This window comes from Taudactylus pleione, unplaced genomic scaffold (genome assembly GCF_031769625.1).
Source record: "Taudactylus pleione unplaced genomic scaffold, aTauple2 ptg000114l, whole genome shotgun sequence".
Lineage (NCBI taxonomy): Eukaryota > Metazoa > Chordata > Amphibia > Anura > Myobatrachidae > Taudactylus > Taudactylus pleione.
In genome coordinates, this window is record NW_028284516.1 from 9,809,432 (window position 1) to 9,833,473 (window position 24,042).

General features: G+C 44.0%; 1 protein-coding gene across 3 annotated transcripts in view; it reads right to left on the reverse strand.

Moving 5' to 3' along the window:
* Positions 1 to 426: 426 nt before the first annotated feature.
* Positions 427 to 24,042, reverse strand: part of PSKH2 (protein serine kinase H2) — a 50,575-nt gene continuing 26,959 nt past the window's right edge. For all 3 annotated transcript variants that reach the window (XM_088471530.1, XM_088471531.1, XM_088471529.1), the window contains exons 3-4: positions 11,763 to 12,429; positions 427 to 1,143 (exon numbers count right to left, since the gene is read on the reverse strand). In XM_088471530.1, coding sequence (XP_088327656.1) covers positions 832 to 1,143; positions 11,763 to 12,429 — 979 coding nt within the window. In that variant the 3' untranslated portion in view covers positions 427 to 831. The remainder of the gene's footprint in view (positions 1,144 to 11,762; positions 12,430 to 24,042) is intronic.

A 24,042-nucleotide genomic window follows, 5' to 3' on the forward strand; every position in this document is an offset into this window, starting at 1 on the left:
AGCAGATTCATAAGGGTAGTGCGATCACAGAAACGCGCTGAACTGTGCATATCATATCCATATTTCATTCTGTGTGTGCGGCCGACTTGTGTACATCTCTGAATCAGTTCTTAAATCTCCAAGCTGACTGTCATGCATGATGACATATTATAGGTCACACTACAGAAACTCTACTTATCAAACTTTACAGCTCCCTGAGTTAAGGTATCATGAAACACGTGAGTTTTTCAGCCAGGAAAAAAATCAAACAATTTCAGCTAGACTGTTAAGATATTCACTGGGACATACGTCGCCCGGGTGAACCCTGTCTCCTTACAACCCTATTCTCTCAAAGTCCTTTATTTTTGACAATTAATAAATTGTATAATTTTTCCATTTGATAAACAGCTTTTTATAATAATAATAATTGCAAGCATCAGGAAACTATTTAAGAAAATCACATTTAATTCTCTCAGCTTTAAGAATTTAATATCTCAGATCTAAAACCAAAAGTCCATTATAGTATAACAAAACAAACTTAACATGAAGAAATAATATACAACATAAAATCTTTCCTAAGGACCACTCCTGCTACTCAAACACACAAAGTGACATCCATAATATATAAAGGACCATTACTATGTACACATTATTTGAACATAGTATTATTTACAAGCTTCATTCAGAAGAGGTGAAGATGTGTGTCATGTAATAATTACACCAGGAACTACTATTTTTTGGGACTTCGGCTGAAATGCATTGCATTTTCCTACAGAAATAATAAGTAAACCAGATGTGCATCATAAAAAAATATTTTTTCATTTTTGCGGAGGTAAAATGTTGTGTAAATTCTCAGGCATCATCGCTCAGAACATGTGCCTGGTAACGCAAGTTGCGTTCCATAATCTCTCTCATGCGCCGGGACTTGTTGGAATGGCCAGATTTCAGGGACTGCTCCGATTTGGTGCTCTGGCACCTGGATGAAACCCTTCTTTTCATGTTTTGTGAGATGGACCTGTGAAGGTTCTTCATGGATGATGATGCAGCCATAGACTTGATCCATTGATGTTGTGTGGCATCACTTGCCGACAATCGATCATTGGAATCCACAGTGAGCAAACGGTCTATAAAGTCCTTTGCGAGATTGGAAACATTTGGCCAAGGCTGAAAAACATAAAAACATTTTATTTTTAAATAAAATAGTAAAGTTATCACAACGAACATGGGCCCTCATTCAGAGCCGTACGCTCTGAGCAGAGCGCACGCTCTGAATGAGGGCCGTCCTCCATAACTATGGAGCGTCCTCCTGGACGCTCGTATAGCTGTGGGTCACCACCCACAGCCTATACGAGCGTGCAGTTTGATGGCCGCGATGGTCTTGACCATCGCGACCATCGAAACTGCGAGCCGGAGCCTGCGGTTGAGGTTTTCAACCGCAAGGCCCGTAGTGATTTTGGCTCTATCAGAGCCAAAATCACACCCACTGACATCACTAGTGATGTCAGTGGGCCAGCTTCTGACGGTAGGCGTTCCCTTAGGAACGCCCCCGTCAGGGAGGCACGCCCCCGGCACGCCCACCAAAGGGGGCGTGCTGTCAATCAACATCGACAGCACGCCCCCTTTGATCAGACACAACGAGCGAAGGAAAGTCCTTCGCTCGTCGCGTCTGGCGCATGCGCACGACGGAGCTCCCTCCGTCGTGCGCATGCTCAGTGCAGAACATCGACCCACTTGCGAGCGGACAGCCGCTCGCGAGTGGGTCTGAATCAGGCCCATGCTTAGATCTCATATACTCAAGCGACCCACTGCTTGGTCCAACTGTAGATCGATAAGATCACTGTTCATAAATCATTGGACAAGATCCAGCCTTTTGGCTCTTATGCATATGGGCCTATGAAAAGATGACAATACACATGGGTCCTGATTCAGAGCCGCTCACAAGCGCTGTGCGCTCGCAAGCGGCCCGAGGTTGAGGCACTGCGCATGCGGCGCGTCCGGCGTGCGTGAGCCCTGCCGAGCAACTGAAGTTCAGCTGCTACGGGGCTCACAACAAGACGGGGCAGCTGTCGATGGTGAGTGACAGCTCGCCCCGTTTTGTGGGCGGGTAGGGGGGGTGGCTGGACAAAAGCAGGCGTTCCCTTAGGATGTCAGTAGTGGGCTTCCTGCTCTATTAGAGCAGAAAGTCCACTCGGCCTTGCGGCAGCCTAGACCCTACCGTAGGGTCTCGTCGCAAGGCCGATAGTCGCGATTATCGTGATGGTCTCCTGGACGCTCGCACAAGCTGTGGGTGGTCTCCCACAGCTTTGCGAGCGGCCAGAGGACAAAACAAAACACACCCACAATCCCTGCGTGCGGGCAGCGAGCGGCTCTTAATCAGGGCCATGGGCCCATAGTGGACAACAGTTTACAAAGTCACTCTACATGCTCATGTAGGGCCACACAAGAGTGTGTTTCCAGCTTAAAGTTGCATCAGCCTTAGCTGATAATGGATATGTATTAAACAATTAATATAGTCATTTGGTACAAATCTTCATTTTCAATATTGTTTTTGAATGACTTTTTTTTATTTTTTTAAATAAAATAAAAACAAAACATTTTAGCAATTTGCATTAAAAAAAATGTTAAAAGACATTTTTACATAGACATTAGTTCTCTTGACAGAACCTTGGATGATTTTGATTTCTATCAAGCACTTTTGTTAAAAGCTAGAAGCCATTAAACTTCACGCTAAATAAAAGCATATTTTGTAACACTGATCAAATTCCACATAAACAAATGCTTTATTGTTTGTTTGTTTTTTGAGACACAGTAGATATTATAACAATAATTATTATTGTATTATATTATTGTATTATTATTATTATGTTGTATTGTATTATTGTAGTCATTATTATCATTCCTATTATTATCATGTACTTACATAGCACCAACCTAAGCTGAGTGCGAGAGATCCGTCCCCTTAGCGTAAGCATGACTCGGAATAGGGCGCAACTCTGGGCTACATCCCCATAACACTCCCATGACACGGCCACCTGTATGCGTGGTGACACCGTGAATCACACATCTCACGTAAAGAAAAATAGTGATCAGAATTGACCCCATGAGATACGCAAATATGCATGTGTTCACTATGGAGCAAATGAGCAATTTGCTAAATGCGCTACATGTGGCCACATACGGAGCCGCGTGTGGCTTAGAATCAGGCCCGCAATGTTACCAGTACAAGGAACATATCTTAAAACAGAAGGTGCGAGCTTGTAAGAGCTTACAATCATAAGTTGATGATGGGATAACACCACAGACATGCTTGTTTTATACAACAATCACTAAACTGTCCAAAAGGATAAACTTTGTTGAGTACACAATAAGTACAAGAAAACCACAAAGCTAAATTCAATTTCCAGAGATGCAAACAGCGTGTGTAGCAGAACAAATGTAGCATTAAGAGGTTTAAGTGGGTTAAGAGGGTTAAAAGGTTGATAGAGGCCAGGATTTCCAGTCCTCGAGAGAGACACTGATGGTTACCAAGCGCCAGAGTAACACCCACACACAGATTACCTTATATGTTCTTTGTCATCTTATGTATTTGCATGTTACTGTATGCAGATCAGCATGTGTTTTAAAAATATTTGCTTACCTTGATTTTATATGATCTGTTCATACTTTGTTCTTGTAAGTAGAGTGTTGGATACAGCCATAATTTATCTCACTGTTTCAGACTCATTATGTATTAATGAATATTATTACCTCTTTTATTATGGTCTTTTACAACAAAGGTCCATGGTTGGTTATTCACAATTTACCTTATTAACATTATTGCAAAAGTAAATGAAAAAGTGTATTCAAGTGTGTTTCAGGGCATCTCAGGATCCTTTTTAATTATCAGACCGCAGGGAGCCGGAGGGGTGAGTAGGTGTACCCCCTTTCCCAATATATTAACTCATCATAGCCACCATGCAAACTTCTAGGCGCCTGTACTTTCAAGGGTGTGGCAAATAATGGGGTTTGGCCACATCCCATCATGCTTAGTAGACCCTTATGGAGATGTTATGACCCTTTTGGAGGCCCCAGCTTCTGTCTACCAGCACCATCAGTCTCGGCGCCCCTGTAACTCATTACGATTTCTCACTTCCTTTCCATTTCATTTAATATGGACCAATGACATTTACAGATAAAAAGCCCTATTTGTCACAAAGCGGAAAGGAATATTTTCATTATAACTCTGATTCCAAATTCAGAGTCGGCACTTAAAGTGCATTTGTACCGTCGGCCGGCACACGATTCACTGAGGGCCAATGCTGCACATTCTGGAACTTGGAAAATCTGACAACAGGCTACATCATCATACCACCTAACAACACAATTAGGACACAAATAAGGTGCTCTCGTCATCCTCATCATCCTCACAGGTTACACCCAGAAACACCAAAGCAAATTCCCCCCCCCCCCCCAGTCCCCCTGTTGCATGAGACGCGTCTCCCCTCTCTCCGGTCCCTGATGGCACTTGTAAGTGCTTAAATAACTGTTTATTTACTTAGGAGAAGCACTTACAAGTGCCACCGGGGAACAGAGAGAGGGGAGACGCTTCACACTGGAGTAGCAGCCGCATGCAGCGACCGGGATAATAGAGAAAAATAAAACCAAAATGAATATGAATTTTAGTAAACACTTTCAGCTGCTGTTATATGCATGCTTCGCTTATGTGAATGGAAGTGGTGGCTGGGCAGCTTATGAGAATGGAAGCATCGCTTGTGCAGCAGTATCAAAGTTAGAGCAGGCAGAGGAAACTATCTAGGAGTGATGATGTTCGTCCATGCAAGATGACGTTTTGCCTCTTTCTGAGTTCCGTTTTTTTGGAGGGAAAAATCCGAACTCAACGTGCAAACTCGAACCTATCCGAGCCTGCACATCCCTAATTTTAAGTAATAATGAATAGACCCAGGGCTGTCGAGAGGGGGGGGAGCGGGTACAATTTGCCCGGGCTTCCAGTGGGGCCCGGCACCCCCCCCTTTCTTCCTCCTCCTTCCCTCGCAGCAGCCCAGCACACAGCATGTGCTGGGATGCAGTGGGAGATTGCTTGCGGCTGCTAAAAGCACTCACAGCAATCTCCTATGCCTGAGGGGGGGAGCAATCACCTAGGTCCTCGGGTTCTGTAGCCCAACGAGTAGGGATAGTTATCTCTTTGTTACAGGGTGACCCACAAACATGGGCCTTTGGTCTTCCCTCAACTAGCTCTGCACTGCTGATGGTCGAGGCATTCTTTGCCGCTTAGGGCTCCTTTATGATGACCTCGATAAAACGGCAATGGCAGAGGCTAGCCTCAGGTCTCTGAAGCAGGAAAATAAGGCCGCTAAGGACTACTGCCCAGAATTCCAGAGGTGGGCGGTTGACTCCAGCTGGAATGACCCAGCTTTGCGAAGCCAGTTTCGTTGTGGGCTGTCTGACGAGATTAAGGATATCTTAGTCCAGTATCCAGCCCCTAGTTCTCTGGATGACCTCATGAATCTGGTTATTCGCATCGACCGACGACTCCGTGAACGTCGTGTGGAGAAGAAATTGCCGTCTCTGCCTCCATGTTCTCCATTAGCACCGCCTGAGTCCGAGGAACCAATGCAACTTCGAGCATTTCGTCTTTCGGCCGAAGAGAAACGGAGGAGACGTGCGTTGGGTCTGTGTCTGTACTGTGGTGGTAAAAGACATATAGCTCAGCTTTGCCCACTCAAGTCGGGAAAAGGCAAGGTCTAGATGAGCTAGGGGAGGTACATCTAGGCCTTCGATCCATCTCCCTGGAAAATTCTGTCCTTATTTCCGCAATTATCTCTCTCCCTCACAACCAAGTCTCCGTTCTTGCATTCATTGATAGTGGAGTTGCGGAAAATTTCATGGACATAACCTTTTTCAAGACTTTGGGTCTAGAATCTGAACCCTTATCCACACCTGTGTCGGTTATTGGTCTGAACGGGTCAAATCTTTCCAAGCTTCCAGTCGTTTGCCGGACCCCTTCATTGCAATTTGCCGTGGGAGCTCTGCATCGGGAGGAACTGTCATTTCTACTCCTTCTGTGTCCGCTGGCTCCAGTTGTCCTGTGGTTACCCTGGCTGAAGAGAAGGAGACGAGTGGAAGACGGCATTTAACAATGCTCCTCTGGAGAAACCATTGGGTGTACTCTTTGTTCCTGAGAAACTTCGTAAGGATGTGTTGAAGGACTACCATTGTTCCAAGGTGGTAGGTCATCCAGGCATCGCTAGAACTTTAGAACTTCTGTTTCGTTCTATCTGGTGGCAGTCCATGTCTCGATGCATTCGTGAATTTGTCCAGGCATGCAATGTCTGTTCTATAAATAACCACTTCTCAAGGGCTTCTGTGTCCTCTGCCTACGCCTGTTAAGCCATGGACCCGTATTGCTATGGACTTTGTTGTAGATCTTACAGTCTCTGCCCATTGTTCTGTCATTTGGACCATTGTGGATCGGTTCTCCAAGATGGTACATTTTGTTTCTCTTGCCAAATTACCTTCTGCGAAGGAACTGTCAGCACTCTTTCTACAACAAGTCTTCAGACTTCATGGTCTCTCCATGGATATCGTCTGGGATCATGGAACACAATTCTTGGCCCGATTTTGGAGATGTTTCTGGGCATCAATGTGAGCTTATCCTCGGGCTAGGCATTCAGTCAGGCCTCCACCAGTACTCGTCCAGGGGCGCCAGGAGTTTGTTGTGGAGAAGATCCTGGACTCCAGAATATCTCGTGGATCTCTTCAATTTCTTGTCCACTGGAAGGGATATGGTCTGGAGGAGCGTTCCTGGGTTCCGGAAAGCTCTTTGCTTGCTCCTACCCTGAAGAGAAGGTTCTTCCAGGACTTTCCAGACAAACCAGGGTCTAGGAGTTCCTTTACTCCTCATCAAGGGAGGGGTACTGTTAGGATCTGCGGTTAGCAGATCATCTTGGTTGCAGTTTCCAGTCTTAGTTGCTACTAGAACTTTGCATTTAATCCTGTCTGTCTGTGTGCTGATCACATGTGCACAGTATTATCTGCTCACTAATTAATTGTCTTGTCAGTGTGCACAGGCCAGCTGCACACTGGTCTGTCATTAGGGAGGCTTGCAGGACTTCCTCTGATTGGACCTTGTATCTGTTAAATCACAGCCAGCCCTTCACTCCATGCTGATGATTGAGTTTTCGTGTTTCCGTTTCTGTCTTTGTCTCCTGTCTTTCAGTTGAGCTCCAGCATTCCTGCCTCCTATAGTATATTGTTCTTCTGCCGTTTGTGTCATCCAGACAGCACAGTCCTGCATATTATCTACCTGCCGTTTGTGTCATCCAGGTGGCACAGGCCGCACTGCAGCATCAGCTGCTTGTGTCAACTCGGCGGCCCAGGCCGCATTACAGCGTCAGCTGCTTGTGTCAACTCGGCCGCACTCCAGCAACATCAGGGCGCAGTCCCGCGCTCCTACACCAGTGACTTTGCTTCTGTTATTTCCGGCTTCGGCCGCATCTAGCCAAGTTGCTCCAGCCCTCAAGGCCGCCACACAGCCCAGTCGCTGCTTCATATTCAACAACCCACGGGCTACATCTGGCCAAGTTATACCATCCCCCAAGGCTGCTGCATGGCCCAGAGGCAGTGTTGAAATTCACCCTGCTGTAATGCTCTAACAATATTGGTGGCATTGTAAAAAATCAGAAATCGAAGAAAGTCCAAGCGGGGTAAGCCATTTTGCAATGACTTCCCTGAGTTTTTCTAAGAGGTTGTCAGTGGTATGCCTCTTAGTGAAACCGGTGATACACAGAGTGCCTTTCAATGAGCTGCTGTTTCTTAGATGCTGCTGCTGTCGGTGCAGCTGAAGGCAATACACACCCGGTGGGTTGTTACAGTCATGTAATCTTGCATATGTCCTGTTCCACTTGTCCACATATCTGTGGTTAACTGGACAATGGGTACAACAGCATTTTGGAGGACACTGTTTTTTTAACGTCCCTGTACAGGCTGGGAATTGCTTTTCTAGTGAAGTGGAACCTAGATGGGATTTGGTAGCGGGGACACAGGACCTCAATTAACTGTCTAAAACCCACTGCATGAATGGCGGATATCGGACACACATCTAATACCAGCATGGATGTTATGGCATCAGTGATCCGCTGTGCAACTGGGTGACTGCTGTCATACTTGCTCCCCCTTGCAAAGGATTGTTCAATTGTTTTTTTGAACTACTACTAGTAGTCTTCATGGTCCCCTTCTGGGATGAAGGTCCACTCCCAGCAGCAGTAGTGCTCAAGGATTCTTCTGATGAATTCAGGATAAGGGAGGACTGAGTTAGCCTTAACTAATTGGATGCAGGACTAGTTCCAATCATGATTGAGGATATTGTTGATAAAGGTGTTAGTGGTGAAGATGGCAGGTGCTTGGATCTAGCTGATGAAGGGAGCTAGCTGATGCTGGACTGCTTGTTGTTACTTTTTTAGCCAAAGTTTCTGAATTTTGCAAACACGTTGCATGGATACGCTGTAGATGACGTAACAGGGAGGAGGTTCCTAGATGGTTAGGGTCCCTACCTCTACTTACTCTGGCATTACAAAGGGTACAGATGGCTTGACAATTGTCTGGATTTGGGTAGAAATGATTTCAAACATAAGATGTGGATTTTTTTGTTTTATGCCCAAGCATGACAATGGGCTTTTTTCCTTATCACGGGCAACAACTGTTTCCACTAGAGCCTCGTTTACACAAACAACATCCTCATCAGCAACCTCATCAGCAACATCCTTATTAGCATCAGCTACACAAATATCTTCCTCATCCTGGTGCACTTCCACAGAAGCATCCTCAATTTCTATGTCAGCATTGTGACTTGTGCTGCTCATTCCCGCATTTGCAGAGGATGCACAAGTGGTGGAAGGAGGCTCCTCTTAGAGTACAGTATTGGTCAGGCTCACACATGGCACCCGCCAACACACTTAAGCTGGGTAAACACTTAAAGATTTTCTGTCCAACCAGCCAACTAGTTGATTGGTTGGAATGAAAATCTGGTAACATATGAGAGTAAATGATGATCAGCAATTTACGCCTAAATGCCAGAAAACAGATGAAAATGGTCATTCAGACAAGTTTGTTAAATGTTTGATCTAAACAATTTGTTCAAACAACAGTTTTTGTCCATCTTCCGGCATTTGAGAGCAAATTGCTGATTGTCATTTGCTTTCATACCTTACCAGATTTTCATTCCAACCAATCAACTAGTTGTCTGGTTGGACAGAAAATCTTTAGGTGTGTACCCAGCCTTAGACCCTCCTCAGGGATTTGTGACATTTCTGAGTGCACAATTGGTTCCTGTGCATTAACAATTTTAATTTTTTTGAAACATTTACAGGGAGAAGGGCTTACATCATTATAAGAGGCAGAACCACCAGTCATAAATAAAGGCCAAGGCCTTAGCCTTTCCCTGCCACTTCGTGTGTTGAAATATTGCCAATGTTATGTCTTTCTGCAGCTAACTTTCCCTTTGAAGTTTTTTGCTTTACCACTTTAAAACATTGGTTCTTTGATTTTAGATGCCCTGATTTAAGCCCTGTATGCCCTTGGGCATCAGTTTTAGTAGATAACGTAGACGGACTAGTATCGTCATGACTGGTGGCACTGGCAGCAGCTCCAGCACTAGTATGTGGTTCCTGTTCTCTTCTCAACTGATCGTTCTCCATATCAACAAACACGAATGAAGTGGGGTACAACACACATGTCTATATTATATTGCGGTATCAATGACTTACAGTGTCACAAATTTTTTTATGAATAAGAAAAGAATAACATACTGTGCTACCACTTAGTGTCACAAGACTTTTTTTATGAATAAGTAGAAAAGAATAACACACTGCGCTACCACTTACAATGTCACAATATTTTTTATGAATAAGAGAAGAATAACACACTGCGCTACCACTTACAGTGTCACAAGGTTTTTTATGAATAAGAAAAATAACACACTGCGCTGCCACTAACAGCATCACAATATTTTTTATGAATAATAATAACACTGCGCTACCACTTACAGTGTCAAAATATTTTTTATGAATAAGAAGAAAAGAATAACACACTTGGCTACCACTTAGTGTCACAATATTTTTTATGAATAAGAATAACACACTGTGCTATGACTTATAGTGTTACAATACGTGGATGATAAACTGTGGTCGATATTTTGTTTTTATTTTTTGTGGAATGATAATTTTATTTAACTTTTTTTGACACTGGGGAAGAGCACCCCTGGACGACACAGAACCCCTTTATGTACTGCAGCCCTAGCCCCTTGATGGACAGGACAACACAGCAGCATCCCTTTATGTACTGCAGCCCCCCTTTATGTACTGCAGCCCCTTTATGGACAACACAACAGCACCTCTTTATGTACTGGGGAAGAGCACCCCTGGATAGACAGAGCTCCCCTGGATGACACAGCACCCCTTTATGTACTGCAGCCCTAGCCCCTTTATAGACAACACAGCAGCACCCCTTTATGTACTGCAGCCCCAGCCCCTTGATGGAATTGCAGCCCCAGCCCCTTGATGGACAGGACAACACAGCAGCACCCCTTTATAAACTGCAGTCCCCCTTTATATACTGCAGCACCAGCCCCTATATGGACAACACAGCAGCACCCCTTTATGTACTGCAGCCCCAGCCCCTTGATGGTACTGCAGCCCCAGCCCCTTGATGGACAGGACAACACAGCAGCACCCCTTCAGAACTGCAGTCCTCCTTTATGTACTGCAGCACCAGCCCCTTTGTGGACAACACAGCAGCACCCCTTTATGTACTGCAGCCCCTTTATGGACAACACAGCAGCACCCCTTTTTGTACTGCAGCCCCTTGATGGTACTGCAGCCCCAGCCACTTGATGGACAGGACAACACAGCAGCACCCCTTTATGTACTGCAGCCACAGCCCCTTTATGGACAACACAGCAGCACCCCTTTATGTACTGCAGCCCCAGCCCCTTTATGAACAACACAGCAGCATCCCTTTATGTACTGCAGCCCCAGCCCCTTTATGGACAACACAGCAGCACCCTTTTATGTACTGCAGCCCCAGCCCCTTTATGGACAACACAGCAGCAGCCCTTTATGTACTGCAGCCCCAACCCTTTGAAGGTACTGCAGCCCCAGTCCCTTGATTGACAGAACAACAGTGACAGCAGCCCCAGCCCAACAACACTGCACCCTTGAGAAGTTGAGGACACATGCACAGACAAAGCAGCACAGAGCACGTCTGTTCTGTCCGGAGTGAAAATGGCAACCCGGGACCTTTATAGAATCCCAAACCTGTGAGAATCCGACAGCGGCATGATGACATTTTGGATTCCGAGTTAGGCGGGAAAACCCGAGCCAGACTCGGATCTTACTCGGATCTCCTATGTTCGGATGGTGGTTTAGTGTATGGTACTGAATGATGATCATTCACAGCCTGACAATACCTGAAAACAGTTGTTCGGTTTTGTTTTCAAAGCTGTCCAGCCCACCCATCCTCTGAGCAGTGTACATGCAGAGATCAGTCTGAATTTAAACACATCTCTTGCCCCTCCTATAGGGCTGCTGCAAGCTTGTGCTTATAATAATGAGTATTTAACCAGGCGTTAAGGTAGGGACAGTGCAGTAAAACTCTGTATATGAGCACATACAAGCATTTAGTTGTGCGTGTAATGTGAGTGTAATTGCGGCTGCCTTGCATGTAACTTTGTATCGGCCCCATAGTGTCTAATGTAATGTACTGTATGAACCTCAGCTCTGAATACTCACATCACTTAAGTAACTGTATTTTCCTTTAAGGATCATCCGGTAAAGTCTTGTACGGTTTTCATCTTCAAAGGGCATAGATCCGCTAAGCAAAATATAGGTGATGACCCCGAGAGCCCACATGTCCACTGCATTACTGTAAGGCTTTCTCAGAATAATTTCCGGAGCAATGTATTCGGGTGTGCCACATATGGTCCTCATTGACCAGTCTCCACCTTTATTACCAGAGTTTGCTAAACCAAAATCAGTAACTAGTATCTTTGAGTCTGCTCCAGGGTGGTAATAGAGAAGATTTTCCGGTTTTAGGTCTCTATGTGTTATGCCCAGTCCATGCAGATAGTTTATTCCATCTAAAACCATCTGTAGAACCTTGGTGGCGTCCCGTTCAGTGAATGATCCTTTCGAAATGATTCTGTCAAACAGCTCCCCACCGGTAGCCAGTTCCATCACCATGTACACTCGGTCATGAGACTCAAACACTTCAATTAACTGAATGATGTTGTGATGACTGACCCTTCTGAGGATATTCAGTTCAGACTCACATACTTCCTTTCCTTCCTTGGCTCGTGTTTCTATCATTTTAATGGCAAATGGTTGTCGCGTAGCTTTGTGCTCTACTCTCACAACTCTGCTGAAACTGCCCCTTCCAATAAGAGCCTTGATATCATATCTGAAAGAGAAGAATGATAATTAGAGCCATCAAGGTGAACCATATATATGATTGCATTATGTGAAGTGATTCATTGTACTACAGGCGTTTAAAATCACAGAACAATTATTGGTTCGGCACTGATTGCAATTGATATACAATGTACAAGATTTAAGAACATACATAGTTTCCGTTTAATCTATCCTAAAATGAATATGTTGTCCACACCACAAATAGGTTTGCGAAATCTCAGTGGCGAGATTACAGCGATTTTGAGGCAATGGGGTGGGATGCATCAAAGCATCTTTGCAGTTTTCGGAGATTTGACCACTTACCGCATATGCACCAAGCTCCGGAATGCAATACATTCCGGGGCTTGGATGCAGTGGGCAAACGCCATCTTTAGATGGCGTTGCCTAATAGAAGCCTATGGGCTTTTATTCACATTTCCCCCTGAGAGGGATTCAATCTGATCCCTCCCAGAACCCTCCGCAGTGTGTGCATTATTCAACGCTTGCGCAGATGGACTCCCGGGTCATGAACCCAGAAATCCTTCTATCGCAAATGACAACTCTTACCGGGAGAGCTGTCCTTTGTGATTTTTTTCAAGCATACGGTATTAGTAAACGCCATTAATCTTGCAATGACTGGTAGGATAAATCGCATTCAAAATGCGATGCGCCATCCATCCCACCCCTAGTATGAAAAAAGTGAACCTTATACTAGCTCAAAGGAAAAGAGAGCGCTTGTCTTGTAATTGCTTCAGGTTAATGCTGCTATCACTGCAACCCTATCCACATTGCCTTATGGTCTTTTGTGTTCAGAGAACCCTCTAAGTTCCCAGGGTTGGTTAGCATCTGCTGCATGTCAAACACTTCACTGCACCACACTTGGAGCTATTTGCACATGTGACAGTATGTTCAAGACAAGGCAAAGCCTTGGATTGCTGTACGTTGCTGAGATTATTCCTTTCCCTACACCTTATCCTATAAATTAGATTGCTTTTGTTACCCAAGGGCCTACAGTACTATACCCTTTTTTCCATTGTTCTTATTTGCAGCTGTTCAAGTAGAGTACAGTACTTTATGGTGTGCCATAGTGTTGCCCCAGACCTGAGCGTGCTATTTGCTACCATTCCTTACTCATTATAACTAATATTGGGGTTACAACTTCCACTATTGTTGTCTCCTTTATCCTGCAAATACTGCACACAGCACTGATGTTCTCATTGCTACTATTTATCTTATTATTAGTATGTTTGTAAATTGTTATTGCTGTCTCATTTTCTTCAAATATAAAACATTTATGCTATGGAATGTATGCTTGCCATTTGCTTTAGGTTCCCACAGAGGCATAAGCTAATTAGGCAAATGCCTAGGTCATTTGGATGCCTAGGAGCATGCATTCCAAGCCTAGGGTCAGCTCAGCTTGACAGCGGGCAATTGATGGGACAGGGACAATAGTGTATGTAAGATCACTCACTAGTAGACTTAGGTTCCTTGCCGATGGTGGCGTCTGTGGGTCCTAGGCAGGGCCTAAATCAATTTACAGATAATCTGGCCCTGTTAATTCATTATTTTCCTTGTTTTACCTGTAGTCTCTAATGATCCATGGCAGATGATCTCAATCCTATTTTCCAGACTTTCATCAATTTGTCTTGTATACTGTACCGTCACGACCAGGGTTTCTCGGCATGGCGGTCGGCAGGTGATACCTATGAAGACGCTATGGCGAGGGGCGTCTGGCGGTGGCGCTGGTGCCTGGCGGGGTGCATTGGCTGTGCGTAGTCCTGTGCGGGCATACTGTCACTCTGGTCTGGTTAGGCCGGATGGTGCTTCCATTCCTCTCTAGCATGGGCGCCGCCATCTTGCCTCCGGTCATGTGACCTAGTCGCCCTATCCTGGTGTGTCACATGCTCCTCTCTGACCAGTCACGGCTGAGCACTGGGGATTTAAGGGAGTTCAGAGCTCCCTTGCATTGCCAGTGCAACGTGTTTCTCAGCGCAAGCTGAGAGAGAGTTCCTGAGCTTGTCCGCCTGCCTGTTGGATCTCTGCCTAAGCCTGCTTCACCTAACCTGCTCCTTACCCTGCTGGATTCCCCTGCCTCCTCCTATTGCTTCTCCCTTGCCTGAGTACCTGTGTCAGCTGTTACCCTGCACCCTGCCTCCACAGCCTGCAATCTATTTCAGCCTCACGAACCTGCATACTGGACTGTTCCTGCCTGTCACTATCTGGACATTCTCCCATTAGCTTCACTACAGTTCTCAAGTGCACTTCAGTGCTATACCTGGACTTTTTCTTTTGCCATTTCCATGTCTACTAAGCCACTCATTAAAAGTTCCACATTTTCATTTAAATCTGCTTCTGTATCTGCTCCTATCACCACCCCGGGTCCACAACAAAACCAGAACCTGACATGTACCTCACAATACAACCACTACTGAGCAATCACATTTTACAGTTAGAAGCCACAAAACTATGATATGAGAACTGTGTTTTAGGATCCCGACAGTAAGGAAGATGCTACAATAATGAGGAATCTGAAGTTCCGGATGACATTTTGTGTATGCCATTGCCGGATCAGATTTGGAATTATTATAATTGATGTTTATCATTAAGGACGTTTCATGGGACCATGTCACATATGCCTTTTCGGCTTATGAAGTTTGAGAGCCTAGGCTCCAATCCAAAAATATCTTAACCTGCCCCAAGATATTTGCTGCAGATGGCAGATTTAAATACTGGCAGAAATAATGTATGTGTATAACACAAAGCCTGGAGGTAAACATGTTTATGTCTGCTAACTGATTCTCTATTACAGTGACTGTTTAACTAAATCTATAATAAAGTTGAGCATGAATCTAGAAATGATATTGAAGCTAAGCCAGTAATAATTACGCAGCTCTTTCGCTTGAAGAAAACACTGCCAGATAGATCAAACATATCTGTGACTCATAATTTCGGTCAAAATGACCAATATTGTGTAATAGATGTTGCAGAAAACTCAGGGCAGGAGGAAGGTCCATGGGTGCCTGCCCTAGATACCCTCATCTGAACTGAAAGGAAAGATGGGGGTTCACTGTGCATTCGCTGACCCTCGCACATGTTGAGAAGAGACAAGCAGGGCCCTCGAGAGCCGAAGGATCCTGCTCACCCCTGAGCCCCATAACCACCTCACGCCGGGTCCCTGCAACCATGGTCGTTTCACCACTGACTGCATTCAGTCAACATAGGGTGTAAATTAATACACGATCCTTTAAATAAAAAGTGTTGTACAGAATTCCTCCTTGCATATATTGCAGAATATACTGAAGCATGAATATACATAGAGATTGTTTTTTGATACCACTTCCCAGTTCCATTGCTAAAGTTACAGCCATCCACCAAGATCTAATCCAAACCAACCTATTACGCAACACTACAGTGACCTATTCACCAATCTCTGAAATATTAAAAAAATTATATAGCTTTTAGTTGGCCAATCCAATGGTGGTATGAAAAATACCAATACCCAACTAGGCTGAAGGAGTCCTGTGAGGCATACGATTCCTGCAGGAACCAGAGCCCTATGTTGCGGGGCTTGGTGCCAGCCGCATATGCTGCTATTTTTATTACATACCATTTGGTAAATATAAATAAGTCCTAATGAATGCAAATAAGACTTAAGTATTTCATTAACATAAGGTATGCATTACATATTTGATGTGAACATAATTTACATAATGCCAGTTTATATATAGACCATGATGTCCTGGAAAACTTTACTTGTCTGAACTTGTACCACTAAATAAGCAGATGAAATAGTTTTTCTGTCATTACTCAAATGCCTTCATGGCTCTGTGACTTCAGAACAGAAAGAAGATAAGGTCTCAGTTAAATGACCTGAGACATCCCTGTGTTACAGTTTGACAGGGCCACAAAACACTGTACTGTATACCGAACATCCTGCTTATTTCACAAGACAATGCATATTATTTACATAATGTCTAAATACAGTGACAAGAGTAGGTGTATAGACCAGTGGTTCTTAAACTCGGTCCTCAGGACCCCACACAGGTCATGTTTTGCAGGTCTCCTGGCAGCTGCACAGGTGTAATCATTACTCACTGACACATTTTAAAAGATCCACAGATGTAGCTAATTATTTCACCTGTAATTCTGTGAGACCTGCAAAACATGCACCGTGTGGGGTCCCGAGGACCGAGTTTGAGAACCTGTGGTATAGACAATGCATTATATTATTCATCTCCATCCAACACTAAAATCTCTGGTCTCTAAGAGCACTGACATCTGTTCTAAAAACTGTTCAATCTTACTAAAATATAATTTCTGTCCCAACAAATCCTATTACCCATCTCTGTATTTATCACACAATTAAAACATTTGCATAATACATCTTATATCTTTACCTAATCCAGAGGTTCCCAAACGCGGTCCTAAAGGCTCCTCAACAGTTCACGTTTTAGAGATATCCATAGTTGAGCACAGGTGGTTAAATCAAATTGACTGAGATACTAATTAAGTCATCTGTGGTCAATCATGGATATCCTTAAAACCTGGACTGTTAAGCTGGCCACACACTAGACCAACTTGCTCCAACCATCCAACTTGTTGATTGGTTGGAATTAAAATCTGGTAACGTATGAGAGTAAATGATGATCAGCAATTTGCTCCTAAATGCCAGAAAACAGATGAAAATGGTCATTCAGACAAGTTTGTTAAATGTTTGATCTAAACAATTTGTTCAAACAACAGTTTTTGTCCATTTTCCGGCATTTGGGAGCAAATTGCTGATTATCATTTGCTTTAATACCTTACCAGATTTTCATTCCAACCAATCAACAAGTTGGATGGTTGGATGAAAGTTGGTCTAGTGTGTGGCCAGCTTAACGGTGCATTGAAGACCGAGTTTGGGAACCTCTGACCTAATCTATTTATTTGTCTCACCACAAACTTTTTAATATTTTTTTTTTTTAATGTTTTGTATACTGTAGTTTTGATTTTTTTTTTTGCAGGTAATAGTGTTACATTAACCGCATACAGTATAGCTTGGTAGTGTTAACCAAATTGATTAAGTAGGCCAGTGGTTCTCAAACTCGGTCCTCAGAACCCCACACAAATCACGTTTTCCAGGTTACTGTGCAGGAGCAGAGGTGTATTCATTGCTCATTGACACATTTTAAAAGATCCACATGTGGAGCTAATTATTTCACTTGCGATTCTATGAGGAGACCTGGAAAACGTGCACTGTTTGGGGTCCCGAAGACCGAGTTTGAGAACCTGTGAATTAGGGAGTTCAAATACTATTATATTTCAGTAATGTACAGTATCTCATTCTTTTTGGAGAAATTCCATCATATAAAGTCTTCAGTGAGATTTTACTCTAGAAGAAAATGCTTTTCGCATCTTCTTCATTCTTTTTGGCCAAATTGAAACATTTTAAACAATTAGATCTCATATCTATTTCTTCTACAATATAAATTTGGTATATCCACATATTCATAATCAGAAGTATGTTTCATTGTTTTTTTTATTTTATTTTAACTCAAACTAGGGATGGCTGGATGTGCTGTGACCTGCAGTGTATGGTGCTGATATGAGTGATGCTCAGCTGGCACAGCAAAAACTGTCCCGAGCAACACAGGTTACTTATCGCCCTTTATCCTTGTTCTGCTCTATGGAGCATGTGTGGGGGCCCGGAGAACGCATGGGACTGGGAGTGCGGTGTGAGCCACAAAACCCAAATAAAGAAATAAATAAAAGCTTGTTATAAATCATTAATAATGCAGGACAACTACTCCCCTCATCTTCTTTTTACATAAGCATACTAATAATTATTTCTGTGTAGTCCTGTACTTTATATTATATTCTGTTCACATGACAATCTAATGTACTTATTCATAATATCATTGTTACTCTAAAGGTGCATACACACGTAACAATTTTGTAAGCAACGATTTTCTGTCAGATTTTCTGTCACATTTTCCCTTGAAAAAGTGAATGATTTTTGAAGTGTAATGAACGATTTTTACAACGATGAACGAAAAATGTTCCTACCCTTAATGAAAATCGTTATGTTGGACAGTCTGAAATGGACGATGAACGATAACTACAAACTACAAACAGGAGCGCGCTTGAACGATTTTCGTTCATCGTTATAACTCAGAAACTGAACAATTATTTAACCGATAACGACGTCGTTAACGACAAATCGTTCAAAAAATCATTGTGTGTATGCACCTTAACACTACCATCACAACTTTTTGACTATTTACCATCCCCAGCGATTACCTATAGTTTTTTACACATTGCATAACTCTAGTTATAAATACAGTCCCTGCCGTGGGGCTCACAGTCTATATTCCCTATCATGGACACACATATGCACCAGGGTTAGTTTTAGGCCAGAATAAAACTTCCATTGTGTTTTTGGGAGGAAACCTATGCGAGCAGGTGGAGAACATACAAACTTATCACAGATGGGCCATAATCTTAGATTGAACTCGTGACCTCAGTGCTTTGGGGCAGTAATGCTATCCACTACGCCATCCATACTGCCCATTTCGCCGTATCATTTACCTCAATATTATAGCAACGCTCTTTATAGTATGTTCAGGGCAGTAATTAGGGGTGTGTGAGCAGTGCAAAACCCTGAGGGTGGCACTGTCACTGGCCCACAGTACCAGCATTGTGGTCGCAGGTACCCTGCAGTCAGTAATGCTGCTGCAGCACGCACTCTGCAGACTGTAGAACAGCTCAGAGCATCCTATGGACGCTGCAGGGAGTGCTCTACTTCACGTGTTTGGGAACAGGGGGCGCACAGCAGTGGCATGGTCAGCTTTTGACATACAGTAAATAGAAACTGAAGTTCTAAAAATCAGTTCCCCAGCCGCAGGGGCGGTTTAAGAGAGGTGAGGGCTCATGTGCAGTCTTTGTGCGGGCCCTCTCCTCTCCGGCAGTGCAGTATACTGTGTGCCAGGGTCTACTGCGCATGCTCAGGTCTCTGGGAACATGGCGCCTGCTTTATGTTCCTGGTGACATCTCTAGTGCGCATGTATAATAATTATATGGGGTCTATTTTTAATGGAAAAATATCCCCTGTGACAATTAAGGATTGAACTCGCTGCAAGTTCAATCTTAGTATTGGAGGCATTCATCATGTCTCCTATACTTAGTTATCACTTCCGAAAAACTGCTGATTTTGTGAAGACAGCTTTTTCGGAATAAGGGGACATTTCTCCTGCTTCACTGTCTCTTCGAAGCCTGTCTTGCAGCTGCGCATGCGCAGCTTTCAAGACAGGCTGCGAAGAGACAGTGAAGCAGCAGGAGGACACCCGCTGAAACAGTACAGCTCCATAGCATCAGTTCCCCGCCACCGCTGCTGTGCCTTCTCCCTTGCTCTCGACTCACTGGAGGAGAGCTCAGGGAGCTGGGAGGAAGCTTCAGTAAGGTAAGAGGACACAGCAGGGAGGGATCTTTTCCTCTGCTGTATCGGATTCTGTATGCCATCTCATTGTGGCGCACAGCAGGGGTTAAAGTGGGCAGAATCGGGGCGGAACTGAGTTCCGTCACCTCTAATAGTAGGCGGAACTAGTTCCGCCTCAGGCATATCCCTACATAGAAGTCCCACAGACAGAGAGCCACTCTGTCTGGCAGCAGCCACCACCCCTGCCTCCATGTTCCTCCTCCTCCACCCTCGGCCCGCCCCTCTTGTTACTCACTTTGTAGGCCTGCATCCCGGGGGCTTCTTTTGCACACAACATATGCACTGAGGAGCCGTGAAGAGGAGCAGGGGCCAAGGCAGGCATGATGGTGAGCTGCTGATAGAGGGACACAGGGGCAAGGAACTAATGGTGAGGGACACGAGCAAGGAGCTGCTGGAAGGACACAAGGGGGTAACCTGGAGAGACACAAGAGGACGGTGTTGGAGTGAAGACACAGGAATGGCACTTGTGAGATAGAGAGGGGCTGATGCTTGTGAAGCACAGGAAGATGGTGCTGGAGAGATGGTGGGGGATGGCATTGGAGAGACGCAGAGGGGATAAAGCTGGTTAGATGCAAGGGGATGAAGCTGGTGGGATGCAGTGGGGGTGGCGCTGATGAGTAGCAAGGGGGGTGGCACTGTAGAGATGTAGGAGGATATTGTCTCTCCAGTGTAAGAGTTACACCGATGATATAGAACATTTTTTTCTTTTTAAGGGGCAGATGTACTAAGTTCTGGAAAGTTTTACATTGGAAAGTGATAAACTGCCAACCAATCAGCTCCTCACTGCCCCCAGGCCCCTGGCCATTCACTTTAAAGTTTCCTATACACAACAGTTTTCACAGTTGCACTGGCCTCTCAGAGTAGCTCTGCCTAGTATGTGTGTGGAGGGGGGGGGGTAGGTGGCGGGGGAAATGAGTTCCACCTCTCCAGGACCACTTTAAGCCTTGGCATACAGTATCACTGTCAAGTTCTGAAAAAAATGCTTTTTCGAAACTTGATGAATTTCATAATTTCCACATCCCCATACAGTGTGGTGACAATGGAAATTATTGTGGGACAATTATAACAAGGAGCTGTCAGTGATATCTCCTTCATTACTAGAATGATGAATTATCCGGGCACTTAATTTCTACAAAAATAGGTAAAAATCTTAATTTTCACCTACTTTTGTAGAAATTAAGTGATGATGAATAGACCCCTATGGGTGCAGGGTGTGCGGCGTGGTCCCTCCTGGACCCAGGGGTCCATTTGGACCACATGCACTGCTCCCATATAAGATATGCCAATGCCCAGCCACCCCAGGCCCAAATATTTCAAAATTAAAATATCAACATCTTAGGGGCATATCTAATTAGGTACACATTTTTTGTTTAATGCGAGTATGTGCGCTCTCGATTTTCACAATATCCAATTGAAAAAAATTGGTTGTGGTAATTTTTACTGCAAATAGCCGTGGATATTTTTTTAAAAGCCTGTACCCTAAAAATATATATACATTGGGTATCAGTAATAATGTGTATTACTGTCCCAAAGATAAATATTTAGATCTTTAAAAATGCTATAAATGGCTGATTTGTGCATTTTAAAAAAAAAAGGTAAAAAATTATAAAAAGCAAACTTTTTTTTTTTAAATACAAAACCCCCAAAAAACTGCAGAAATAAAAATAAAATAAAAATAAAAACTAAAATGTGATTTATTTTTTTTGTGGTAATTTGAGGCCAATTGCAAAATTAAATAAAAAAAAAAATAAACAAATAAAGATAAAAATTAATTATTTTTAATTTAAATAAATACCTTCATTAAATTTGGAGTGCAGAAATACACAAAAAAAGTTTATTTTAGGGTAATTTTTTTATCACCAATAATGACATGTAATTTTTGGACTAATTAAGGTAATTGGAAAATTGGAAACTTTCAGTTGCCTAATTAGTCAATAAGGGGGTGTCCAAGTGGTTCTGAAGAAAGTCCTGACATTTTAAACTTAAAATATGGATTTTTACTGATTTTGCACCTGTAGGGGGGCTGCAAGTAAAAAGCTGCGGGAATTGCTATAGAAATTACCGCGTCTTAATTTCTACGGTATTATCTTGTGTTCTCATGACTTTTCAAGGATATTCATGCAAATGGTTGATGTTTTTCAACTGTTAATGTGTCAAAGTTGCTAAAAGGTTGCACAGCTTATGCGGCCCACGTTGTGTACACACAGAGGCACAATTGTGATTGAGGCGCATGCAGAGGCGCCAAAAGTGGGGGGAGCGGGTACTAATTACTCGGGCTTGCTGGAGGGGCCCGAGTACGATGCCGCTCCCCTCCCTGGTACTTATCAGCAGTCCAGCACACGCTGCTGTGTGCTGGGCTGCGGTGGGAGACTGCTCACTACTGCTGAGCAGCAGCAGCATTCTCCTCTGTCTGTGGGGGGGTTAACGATCACACTGATCGCGCCCTCTCCCCTTGGATTTGCGCAGGGCTGGGGGGCTCACAGCACCCCCCTTGACTGTGCTGCAAAATGTTTTTTATTTTTGAGGGGCATGGCCATTTCTCCTGCAAATAGGTCAAGCCCCCTTCACACTGGCCCGGGCCGGCTTTCTACGTCAATGGACGCATGCAGCTGGAGTAACCCGCCACATCACCTACCTGATGACAGAGATCAGTAAGCCTGAGGGGCATTTGATTTAGCTGATTTGGCATCTATATGCGGACATCACTGCTCTCTTCAGTCTCCTCACTCACAGGCACTCACAGGCACAAGACTGACATAGCACTACTGCGCAGCTCCTGGAACACATGTAGACAATAGCGCGTCCATGTACAAGCAAGTTATAAACCAGCGCCGTGAGAGGAGGATGGTTACCTGCGTGCTGCTGGGAGTTGTAGTTTGGCGTAGCCTTAGGAGTTTATCACTACAGTGCACTGAATCTTGCTCCAGGACTACAGAGACATTCATGCAACGCAGAGCCGTCTGATTTCCTAACTTTATCAAACCAGACAAATCAATGAAAGGCAGCCTAATCATAAAACCTTTGTGTTATGTCCATCCTTGCATCAGAGACGGATTAAGACCCCATGGGGCCCTAAGCAAGAGTCTTGTTTGGGCCCTTTCCCCTCCAATTTGTCCCTGCAAAATAATTTTTCTAGACAAATTAAACAACCCCACCATACCCCTAATTTAAACCCCAGTAAAGTGCAGACATGTGCTGAGTAATTATACAGCACAGGCAGGCCATATTACAGTGCACGGTGCTATCCAAGACCAGGGTCCTCCACCTATATACCCTCCACACTCCCCTCTCTGCAGCAAGCAGCGTCACACAATCAGACATAGACCAAACACAGAGGGCTCAATCCTATTTGTTAGGAGTTTGCAAAATAGAGTTTGTTTCATACAATTTGCAGACATCGCACGAATGCGCGCACCCGAGAAATGTGAGATCCAGTTAGAATTTCCAATTTGCGGGACTCACAGCAAGGGTGTGTGTCTAGTCTACAAAATGGGACCTGGGTGGGGAAACCTTTCTGGATCTCAATAAGTGACAACGGAGATAGCAGGACCATATAGAAGGCTGTTAGCCTCCATAAGGAAAGTACTGGAGGTTTTTAAAAAGTGTCAAATGACTGAATTTTTAACTTTTTATTAATGGTGGAAAAACAATAGCAAGCAAGTGTTCTTCAGCAAATTAAAGTATTTCCAGCATTTTGTGGTTGCACAAAAATATCTGTATAGTAGTTTTTTAGTGTTTCTATACAAGTTTGTAAAAAGTTGGAATAAACACTTTTACCTCTGATCTGCAGGTTCAAAAATGGCTCTCCCATGTACAACACCCACATACCTGTCCCACATCATTTATACCTCCACATACCTGTCCCACATCATTTATACCTCCACATAACTGTCCCACATAATTTACACCTCCACATACCTGTTTTACATCATTTATACCTCCACATACCTGTCCCCCACCATTTACACCTCCACATACCTGTCCCACATCATTTGCACCTCCACATACCTGTCCCACATAATTTACACCTCCACATACCTGTTTTATATCCTGTATACCTCCACATACCTGTCCCCCATCATTTACACCTCCACATACCTGTCTCATCATTTTCTCCTCCACCTACCTGTCCCACATCATTTACACCTC